We start from the raw sequence: 12,026 nt of genomic DNA on the forward strand, positions 1-12,026 counted from the left end.
TTTTGAGATGCAGAACACACTGAAGATGAGTAAGTGAAATCTGGAGAATGCTATCCTCCACTGGGCGAGCATGTGATTGTCTGCTTTCAGTAGAATTTTCCACACTGAGGATCCTCTACATCAAGACTTACTAGTATTCTTACACCCTCAAAAACATAGGCCAGAGGGGTTTATTGCAGTTGTAAAGAATTTGCCAATTCTTTAACTCAGATACAGCTCACAGGAGTCATGCATTTGGACAAAAGTCCTGATTTGGAGGATTCTAATGATTTCTAAATGTACCTTCCACACAGACTATCAATTTTCATCTGCCATATAATAGAGCCATTGGTTCCTGAATCTATTAGTATTCCGGAATCTGCATATATTTCTAATTTTCATTTGAAAGCTTTACAGGTAGGAACAACTCACTGAATTTTCTGTAAATTTTATATTCTTGGAACCTATATCTTTAGCTGGCTTTTCTCCCCTTTCTGCAGCTTTCACCTTTAAAATTATTGGTAAGAGATTAAAAGTTGAAAAACTTACATAATCACTAACAAGTATTAATATTAATGTAGTTTTCTATTTCTATTATTTCAATATTTAATTACACTTTACTTGATTTGTATCTTTGGACCTTTCAATAAAAGGTGACACATCTAGAATTCCTGAATTAAAATTGATGTACAAAGTTGATGTAAAGAAAAAGAAAGCTAATTTCTTCATTATCAGTTTCTCCTTTGGTGATCCAGTAACAGCATATCCATCATTCAGTTTTCAAAATTAATAGTAGTTGTCAAGCTTAACGTATAGTTCTTCATATTTCTGAACAATGTCATACGTCATTCGAGATAGATTTATTAAATGACAGACTTTCCCAGAATAAAGTATAATGTGTCAAAAAGCTATTCTTTAGTTCCAATCCAATGGGAACCTAAGAAATCATTTGAGACAAGAATAAAAAACAGAAATAACTTCTGAAGTGCCTTGTACATGAAGAATGAATCTCAATACTCGATAGGCATAACAGTTTCTAATCAATAAATTTTGTATTTATAAGTTTAAAATATGTTGCAAATGATTAACACATTGTTCTCTTTGGGGGGGGGGCTTTAGAAAAACATAAATCAAATGGTCATGGTTCATCGAAATAAGGTTACTCTATATGAAGATCTATAAGTTAAATTTGACTTTTCCTGTTAATTTGAAGTTATTATTTTATTCTTTCCCATTCACTTCATAATTTTTGATGCTATATCATAATGTGCAAAGTTACCACAGTAGTATGAATTCTTATAAATATAAAAATGAGGCTTAAAAGTATAATATACTCCTCAGTTTTCTAGCAACATCAATAGTAAAAAGCATGACCAATTTTGTTTCAAAAAACTCTGCCATTTATGGTCAATTAACTGTAAGCCATAACTGTATTTCAAAAATATTAAAATGTGAAAAAATGTTTCTCAGAAAGTAGGAATATGTTAACCAATGTTGGCATAAAAAATACACATAAATTATCAATCTTGAGCTAAATTAATTACTACAGCAGCTTTATAAGTCAGTATTACTCTCCCCATGTTATGGATAAAGAATCTGGAAATCAATTATATATAATAATAAAAGAGTGATATGCTAATAAGACTGGGAGACCTTCTGGAAACCTTCCAGACATCCTTTTGGTCAAAGCTGGGAGCTTGGCCGGCCTGCAAACTGCTCCCAAACAGCCCTCAGCCCTCACCCAGTCGGGCCATGCCTGTCAGAGGGGACCCCCACCCCAATGGGGGTGTGGCCAGCCTGAAAATAGCCCTCAGCCCCTCGCCCATGCTGGCCACACCTCCCAGCAAGGACCCCCACTCCAATGGGGGTGTGGCCAGCCTGCAAACTGCCCTAGACTCTCACCCATGCTGGCACCACCCCAAGTGGGGACCCCTACCTCGATGGGGGTGTGGCCAGGCTGCAAACCACCCCAAGCCCTTGTCCCAGGCCGGCCCCACCCTCCAAAAAAGCACCCCCACCCTGATCTGGGGCCCACTTCAGGGCAGACCAGCAGGCTCCCACCTGTGCACCAGGCCTCTATACTATACTAATAAAAGGGTAATATGCTAATTAGACCAGGAGACCTTCCTGAAGTCCTTCTGGACAAAGCCATGGTGGCAGGGCTGAGGCAGAGGTGGTTAGAGGTGATCGGGCCGGTGGAGAGGAACAATTGGAGATGAGCAGATTGGCAGGGGGGGTCCAGTTGTAGGTGAGCAGGCCAGTGGGAGGTGGCAGATGGGGGTGTGCGGACCAGCAGGTAGAGTAGTTAGGGGCAATAAGGCAGGCAGGCAGTCCTGGATTGCGAGATGGATGGCCAATTGCCAGTTTAGGCCTGATCCCTGTGGAATAACTGGCAGTCAGACATCCTCTGAGGTGTCCCAGATTGTATAGGATGCAGGCTGGGCTGAGGTACCCCTCACATGTAAGAATTTCATGCACTAGGCCTTCAGTATTAAATAAATGACAAAATACTGCTCAGAAATACTAGAGCAGAAATTCAGATTTGGAAACCAAAGTTTGATTTTATTATGGTTTCTATCCATGTAAGTATCCTGTCTAATAAAGAGGAGATATGCTAATCGACCCTCATGCCATTACAAAGATGGCAATGCCCACAGCCAATAAGGAGAGAATATGCTAATTGACTGTTCCACCCTCAAAGATGGCAGTGCCCACCGCCAATAAGGAGGAAATATGCTAATTAACTGCCACACCCTCAAAAATGGCTGTGCCCACAGCCACAAGATGGCAGCACCCAGTACCCTCAGCCCCACTAGGGCAGCAGGCATGGGAAAAGGCTGGGCACACCCAATGCGCACCTGCCTCCTGAGTCCCCCAGTCCCTTCAGACCCCAGTTGCCCATGGTTGGCAAGCTTTGAATGGCAGCTGCCCTGCCACACAGGGCTGCCTGAGACTCAGGTAACCAGGGCCAGTTGAGGCTTGCGCTGCCAGCAGTGGCAGCAGCAGAGGTGTGATGGGGGTGTCATTTTCCCTTGATCGCCAGGTTGCCTCCCGCCCCTGAGGACTCCCAGACTGTGAGAGGGGGCAGACTGGGCTGAGGAACCCCCTCCAGTGCATGAATTTTCATATACCAGGCCTCTAGTATACTATATAATAATAAAGTTTGTTCATGTTTCAACCAATGGGAAAGAAGATTATAAGTTTGGACCAATATGTATCAAACAATGATAAGCCATTGTATTAAGAAAGCTTTTAAAGTTAGATGGACCATTTATAAAGATATGTTGAATTGAATAAATTACTGAGGTATACCTTGGTGTAATAAAGAAGCAATGTATTAGATTCACTCATTCATTCATTCAACCATTCATCCATTTATGCATGTATCTATTCATTTACTTATAACACAATTACCAAGGTTTCTTTTACCTAAACACCATTTATTGGTAGGATAAGCTAAACTTTAAAAAAATGCAGATAGGTTATTAAATCAATAAATTTAAAAATAATTTATCTTCCAAATATTTACTAATAATAACCACTTATATCACTGCAAGCAAAAGCTGTTAACTTCAATTTTGCAAAGCCAAATGAAGGATGAAATAAATTGAAACCACAAACTTTTCATGCCAAAAAACATAGCTCATTATTTTTTTTCCTCTTAGTTTAAAGAACTATTTATAATAACTTGAATTAGTCAACTAAATTTATTTAAACAGATATGCAGATAAGAAGTATGCAGCAATTAAAATGCTCTTAAAAAGCAAAGACCCCTGGCAGCTTAAAATAGAAGAAGTAGACAGAATGATAGAACTTCTTAATTTATTCATACATTTTTGAATATCAAATTTTTGAATATCAAACATAACTAATAATTTATTATTTTATACATACCAGAAAAAGGGAGTATTGTATTTTTCTCAAGAAAAGTTTGCAGTTTATAATATCAATCATTCACATGTTCTTTTAGAAGAAAATTTTTACCGATTTGTTGTTAAAATAGCAGAAGTCATTACAAAATAGTTTACCAAAGTGATGAAAAGATCAGAAACTACTTTTACAGAAGATAGTCCCTCAATAAATATTTTAACAGGGGTGAATATATTTAATTCTGTCAATTTCTACTATGCATGAGTTATGAAGAACTGTACAAAGCCATGCTAAATGGATAGAAGGATGGCTACTTACCAACAGGGCGAGCTGTAGACATTACAATGGTGTGGTGAGAACATAAAAAAGAAATTAAAAGAAAAGAAAATTATCAGAATGCATGATGTGTAATGTTACATTTAAGTATGGATAGTAGAATGATTTCTAGACATTATTCAAGTATGAACAGAATGTCTGATTTTGATAAAACTGAATGTTATAATATAATTCTAAGAAAGTAATTTTTTTGCATGCCATGATTAACTATAAGCAATTAGAGAGATTTTATATAAAGTCATATCTTAACCACAACTATACTTATAATTTCAATGATATTTTTAGAGTTAAAAATCCTTGTAGTACTATAAAGTTAAGAATCTGATGAATATAACTATTCAAGTCACAGACTAGCAAATGTCATGTCAATAAAAGAAGGCCTCACTGTCTGATTTAAATAGCAACTGGATTTTAAGCATGGTTAGTCAGAACCATTACAGGACTACAGAAAAGCCCAGGACACTGCTTTCTAGCCAGTAATAAGTTAAGATCACATCACTTTTCATCCATGGACAGGGCAGATGAAAATATAACAAATAGGTTGGAACATCTTTAGAGATTTCAGCTGAGTAGCTCCCTAACTACTGTTAAGCTTTTTCTTATTTTGGCAAAGGGCAGGAAACAATGACTGATAACTTGATTCTTGTTCACACTGAAAATGGCTTTCAAACTGGTGCTTCAATAAATTATTTTGATTATACTGTAACTTTCAATTACTAAAATCAGTGATAATAGGTTGCCTCTATTATTAATGCACAGAAATTATAAGAGACACACATGAGCTTAATAACATTTAAAAAATGAATAATGCTAAGTCAACCTAAATAGTAAACCACTTTATATAAAAAGCAATAGGCAAATACAGAAAATATGGTACCATTTTTTAAATGAAGAAGAAATATATATATATAGTAGCATTTAAACTTTTACAAAATCATACATTACAATTATACATTTATTAGACAAGCATTTCGCCTATATCCTAGTGAATGAAGCTCTAATGTATATGAAATGTGACTCTAGAACTGATGGCCAGTTTCATCATGATGATGTTTCATGGGGCATGATGAGATATGTATGGCCTCTCAAACCATGCTTATAGACACTCATTCACTCAACACACACATTATAATACTAATGTTGTGTAATCTCTGAGCTTTTATGTGAGATTTCTATAGTTGCTTTTATGTGAGATCCCTGGTTTTGTAATATTCACAATTAAAAGGGGAGATTAAGACAATTCAAAAAAAAATTAAGTAATTATAGTAGCATGAAAATTCTAGCTTAGTGAAACTCTAGTGTGCTCCATTGTCTATGATGGATTTACTATAGTAACAGGAACAGCAGAATTTGCCCAATAGGTACAATTTCTTTTTGTTTTTTGTTGTTGTAGGGAACACATGAAAATAATAATCAAGAATAAGACAACAGACTAACATCATAAAGTTGTGGCTTATTCTCACTGACAAGATTTCTATTAATTTTGCCATTGACTGATAGAAAAATAACTCTTTCATTTTTAAATTTGCATTTTTCAGGTGCCATCCTAAGTTGAATTTCAAACATAATGTTTCCTTTACATAGAAACAAAACAGCATTTTGATTCTATGCTATTAACAGTGATAAAGAAGAAACCATGGTGAGAAATCATTTTGTTTTGTTGTTTTTTTAAGAAACAAAGACCACATTATTTTTCACTTAGTCTAGGCAAGTTTCAAAAAATTAAGGAATTACTGCCCTACAAGCAAGATGGTTATTCCAATGAAGTCTTCATTTATGAAAAGCCAATTGAAAAATGGGGAAACATTTGTGTTTACAAATATGCAGTTTGAGTTAACAGATTTTGTAGCTAATTTTAAAAGTATTGTTAGATCATGAATTATTTTATTAGAATATAAATGCTAGGAGGTTTGTTATCCACCATCACTTCTCTCAAATTTTCTGTTTGTCAAGTCAACAAAAGCCACTTCTTGCTGTAAAGTTCAATTGTATAGACTATTTTCACCATATTTTTGAAATGGAAAACCAATAGCTGAGTAAATCATTTTTTCAGATTTTGATTATAAAATTTATTTTCCTTTACCCCATTTGGCTAAAGTGAACATTGTGGTAAAATTTTAACAGAAACATCACAATAAAATCTCTTGTCTTTGTTACATAGCAGCATTTAATCCCAGAAAAACAAAACAAAACAAAATAAAACAAAACAAAACCCCAGCAGGTGAATGTTGTCAAAATCAGCAAATAAAGTAAACTGTGTCCCTGCATTAAATTGATGAAAATAGATGTGGCCTATTGCATCAGAGTTGACCCTGTTCTAATAAAACAATCAAAGAAGGGACTGAACATTTCATTTATGTGCCTAGAAAAATGAGCGCAGAAAAAACAAATGTCATACATACTATTTTTTTTTTCTGTTAACCTCTTAACATGAGTAATCACAATTGCTTTTCTTAATGATAAATATATTTCAACTATATTTTATTCTACTTTCTATTGTATTATGGAGATTTTTTTCTGTGGCCAGTTTGAGGATTCAGTGTTGAATGAGTAATAAATATTTACCACACAGATTAAACTGTCTATTCCACTCATAAAACACAGACTAGGGAAGATAACTTTTAAGGTTTGATGATTTTCTTAAAATCCTATTAAAAATAAACAACTCTTTCTATTAGTTTTGTAAGCTAGCTTTAAATGTCCATGCTTTGTTAAATGAAATGTTAAACCTGAAACTTTCTACAAATTATGAAAGCAATTAGCTGGGAAAGATCTTAAAGCAAACAGAACACTCCAAATCTCATTCACCCAGGCATTCAAGTATAAAGGAACCCTGCTGCTTCTGCAAACAAACAACTCCTCACATTTTCTCACCATTTGTTTAGTCAGCAAATAGTTTTTGAATGGAACATTTCTTTGTTGCTTGTTTATTTTTCCCCCCATTCACTTCAGAAAAAAACAAACAAACTTTGGGGGAATTTGGTTCAGTGAATTGTTTTTGCAAAGAACTGCCTGGAGAAAAAAAACACACATATGTACAAATATAAAATCACCTACAGAGAATTCAGATTAAATATAGTAAAGAGGCTTTTAAAAGCTGAGGTTTTGACCATATGTAATAAGTATGTATATTCAATTGACATATGAGCATAACTTTTTATGATGTGTTACCTAATGAGACATGAACATATTTGTAAGCAACTTGCTTGCCAATTTTGCCTTATGTGTTTTGTATATCAGTTCGCATCAAACTGGGGTGGGGGATGGGGGGAGTATAGTAGATAAAATAGCAATGGAGCAATTGGAAATTATAGAAATTACCAATGTTTTCCAGGGATCCAGAGTGCTTATGTCTCCTGATAATTATCTGGAGGAAGGTGAGGGTTTTCTTTATGATTTGATACCCAAATTGTAGATCTGACAAAAACAATTTTTCTTACCAGGTGGAGAACAACCAACCCAAATTCTTCTAAACCTCTTTCATAATCTTATGAAAAATTCTGGGAGCAAAGCTGCACAGGAGTAAGAGGTATGACTAAACAGGGTGAGTAGTAGCTGAGACCTGCATGAGAGTGTGCAGCCAGCCTCCTCACCAGGAAGGCTGAGAGGAGAAGGTGTCAGGGGAGTGCAAGATTAAGAGAATGAGTTGGGGATGCATTTGCCTGTTTCTGTCTAAAGTTCTCTGAGAGTAACAATACCACAGACAATGTCTATTTGGCCAGAGTAAGTGTGGCTGTCTGCATGGCACTACTTGGCACCTTGGGCTATGTAATTTACTCATATGGATCAGTGTGCACCACCAGGAAGAGAGTTAATTCATTCTAGCTCACCGGAGGGTTAAGTAATGCTTTTCTTCACTTATAAGCAATTCCGGGGAGTCTATAAACGAACATTATCCCATGACTGAGAAAGTGCATGACACCCAGAAAGTGAAAGTTATTGCAGGAGGAGCACAGGCTATTTCAATTATTTAAGGCCAGTGAACTTCACAAATCACTCTCTAAATCAGATTTTCTCAACGCGGGGAGCTCCTTTGTATTCATTTTTCACTTTTTGAAGCAGTGTTAGCTTTTTGGGTGTTTTTTCCAGATTGCTTTTTGAATGCTGAAATAAAAAAGCATTTCAAAACAGTACTCTGCAAGTATAAAGTGGCAAACTACTAAACTGAAAAACAAAGTACTTTTGAAATTAGTGACATTTAAAAGCAACAAATAGTTCAAAGCACGGTAAATGTGAATATCTATTTTTAAGATTTATTTTAAAATCATTTAAAAATTAATTACTTTAAATAATCATCCTTTTGAACCCAAATTTGATAGTAATTTTACCTCAATTAATAATACAGTGTACACAAAATCTATGCCTTTTAATATAACCATAGAACAGGGTAAGCTATTATTTTGATGGTGGGTTCACTCACCCGTGTAACCAAATATTAAGCTGCTGGTTCAATCATATTCCACATCTTCGGTCTCTTACCTCGAACAGTCAGGGTGGCAGAGGCTTCCACTTTTCCAACCCGATTCTCAGCAATGCACAGGTAAGTGCCTTCATCTATACTCAGGGCCTTTTTAATTCTCAGTGTGTAATCATCTTTGATGTCATATCTGCGTAGAATATAAATTGGTTTTATTAAATAGCTTTGGCTATATTTAGATAACAGTTCATTTCTCTATTCTATTTTGCCTGAAACAAAACAAAGCGTGCGTGCACACACACACACACACACCATTCAGTCATACAGTGTAATGCTTAGATTAAAGGTATTGCAAATACAATCATTAATTTCATATCTGATCTCCAGGTGTTTGATTATTAATTATCTTTTGTATACCTTGTGTACATTTTTATAGATGTACATAACTCTTGGCCACATCTAATGTGTTTGAAAAACTGGAAAAGATTTATTCACAAAGATAAATGCACGCATATGTTCATTGAAACATCATCCACAGTGACCAAGACATGGAGACAACTAAAGTGTCCTTCAATAGAGGATTGGATAAATAGATGTGGTCCATATATACTATGGAATACTATTCAGCCATAATAAAAGATGAAATACTGCCATTTGCAACAACATGGATGGACCTTGAGAATATTATGCTAAGGAAGTAAGTCAGTCAGGAAAACCTAACAACCAAATGATTTCACTCATAGTGAAGGTATAAAACTGAAACTCATACAGACACAGACAACAGTATGGTGGCTACAAGACAGAAGGGAATGGGGAGATAGTAAAGGGTAAAAAGGCAAAATATATAGTGATGAAAGATGATTTGACTTTGGATGGTGACCACACTGCAATATACAGATCTTACGTTATAGAAATATGCACTTGAAACCAATATGATCCTTTTAGCCAATGGCATCCCAACAAGTTTTTTAAAAAGAAAAAACCCACAAAAATATTAAATGTTTAATTAATAAGAAGAAATAAAATTATTATTAAATGTTAAAATAACAACAACAAATTATCAATGCATTACCAGCACTTTTTGGTTACTCTTAGATAGCTAGTAGTTCATATTTGAGTTTCTTGGTGAGTTATATCCTATCATTTTATAGCTTACACTGCTTTCAAACTAAGATTGCTGTCTTGAGTTGCAAAGACAAACAAACAAACAAACAAACTGTGACAGTGTTTCTGTGACAAGGACATTTATTTTTCTAACACAGAGCAATGCACCCCTCCCAGCTGCCATGTGTGTTTACTGTTCTCATTGCATGTGCACTGAGCAGGTGTGCATTTCTCTATTTAGTGTCCAGAGTTTCAAAAACCCCAGAAAAAAACCCTGCATCAATATTTTTCTCAATATGGATCTGAAACCAAGTGTAATCCTTAGAGGTTCATAATGTGTTAACTAACACAGACACATTTTAAAATTATTATGTTATTGAATAATCTAATGTACTTAAACTTTGCCTTGATTTGCTCTTATACTGCTTTTACATAGTTGAGAATGAATTTTAAATAACTGGATTCTATTTCAGTAGGAAACAGCTACTTTTTACACTTAGTATAATGTTATATATGTTCAACATGTAGGAGGTATCATCTGACTTTAATTAAAAATAGGGGAAAATTAAATAAATGAAAAAACATTACTAGTGAGGAAACCCTAATAGAAATGGGATGGTTTTGATTGTGAAATCTGCCAGTCTCAGATTTGTATAAATGCAGTCATTGTTGCCAGGTTTGATTAATAACAGTTGTACAATCATGTGCTGACAGTCCCCACCATAAAGATACCTTTTTTCCTGATATGAAACACTGCTGAAAAATGCGACCCAATCAGATTTGGCCGCTGGACAACATGTGCCATCATCACTGTACCGTAAATGGAGATTGATTGGTAACCATCTGTGACAAAGTGGGAAAAGAAGCTCCGCTTTTGTGTTGCCCCACCCCCCCGCGCCAATGGAAAAAAAAAAAAAAAAAAAAAAAAAAGAAAACTGAATTGTGTCAAAAGCATTACCATCTGTTGTTCAGCTAAATAATAAACAAAACAAAATAAGTCAAAATAAATTTATTTTAATGCTTAAAACAACACTTTGTATGCAAGTTTCTATTTGTGTGTGATTTTCTTAAAAGTGTTTCAAAAGAGCATATTACTCATTTGTTAAAAAAACAGAGTACTGCATTTTAAAATCACTTCCAAATTGAAACTAAATAATCTATTTTAATTCTTCCTCTTAAAGAAATTTTCTCTTTTGGGAATGTTTGTTATAAATCTAAATTTATTTTGAAAATATCACACAAGATTTGAAAAATGGTCAAATTTTATAACATAACCACATTTCATACATTTCTCTCACTTTGCAATCCACAATGCTCATTCAACTTCTAGGGTAGAAACTTCTCATGATTTCCTAGCTTTTGTGGATATAATTTGGGGACTTCTCCCTCCAAGTTTTTCACAGTGGCTTTAGATTTTTCTTTTTTTGGGGGGGGGGGGGGGGAAAGACAAAAAATAGACTACAAATTCTGTTAGAAAGTGAAATTTTACCATGCTCAGTTCAAGCCTGTATATCTCAATGCCTTATTTGGATTCCATGAGAGCTCCACACTAATAAAACTCCCTGAATGGCCGTTTTTATCTCAAAAGCACCTTTGTTTTTCATGAAAATAAATTTATTTTCTCAACATTTTTAGTTTTTGAAATCACCTACTACTTCTTGCTATAAGATGTCTGACTCCAATTCTCAAACAGGTGTTTTAACTTAGCACTTAAAATGTTATTGCCTATCTGCTCTATTAATCGCTAAGTTGGCCAATAGGAAAATAAATAAGAATTTAACCAGGAAATATTTAATGTCTATGCAAGTAAATGTGTCTTTTTTAAAGGGAGACTTGAGAAGTTTGTTTTAATTTTCAAAAGATGTGCAGTCAATTCAAGCAGCTGAAGATCAGCTTCTACCTTTTAGACTCTTTCAGACAATAAATATTATAAGCATTACATAGGACCATAATTCAATAAAAAGTTAACTATGAAGTTTTATATGAAAAGGTCACCATGTTTATTGCCTATCTTATAAAGAATAATTTTAGGATAAAAATCATATATTAATTTTATAAAATCATTCATTGATAACTGAAGACACACCCTTAATTTAATGGAGGCCATGGTGTGTATTACAGTAGATATGGAGATGCATCCATTTAGAAGTCAGTGATGACGTATTTCTATTAGTCAAAAAAGTCCATGTTTAAAATTCACAACTTTGAATCAAGGTACACTTCTACATAACATAAACGTTCTCGGAGAAATTTAAACCTTTTGACTTTTTTTCAGTCTCAACAGCTGAAAATAGGAAAAAGTTGTCTATTTTCCTGAAAC

At 34.6% G+C, this 12,026-nt stretch overlaps 1 protein-coding gene across 17 annotated transcripts in view; it reads right to left on the reverse strand.

Moving 5' to 3' along the window:
* Positions 1-12,026, reverse strand: part of ROBO2 (roundabout guidance receptor 2) — a 655,712-nt gene that overhangs the window by 142,359 nt on the left and 501,327 nt on the right. For 12 of the 17 annotated variants that reach the window (XM_084875913.1, XM_084875907.1, XM_084875904.1 and 9 more), the window contains exons 6-7: positions 8,665-8,792; positions 4,168-4,179 (exon numbers count right to left, since the gene is read on the reverse strand). In XM_084875913.1, the coding sequence (XP_084732039.1) occupies positions 4,168-4,179; positions 8,665-8,792 (140 nt within the window). The remainder of the gene's footprint in view (positions 1-4,167; positions 4,180-8,664; positions 8,793-12,026) is intronic. The other 5 variants (XM_084875905.1, XM_084875902.1, XM_084875911.1 and 2 more) reach the window with 1 other exon arrangement.

Source organism: Pipistrellus hanaki (assembly GCF_964339955.1).
Source record: "Pipistrellus hanaki genome assembly, chromosome: 2".
NCBI lineage: Eukaryota > Metazoa > Chordata > Mammalia > Chiroptera > Vespertilionidae > Pipistrellus > Pipistrellus hanaki.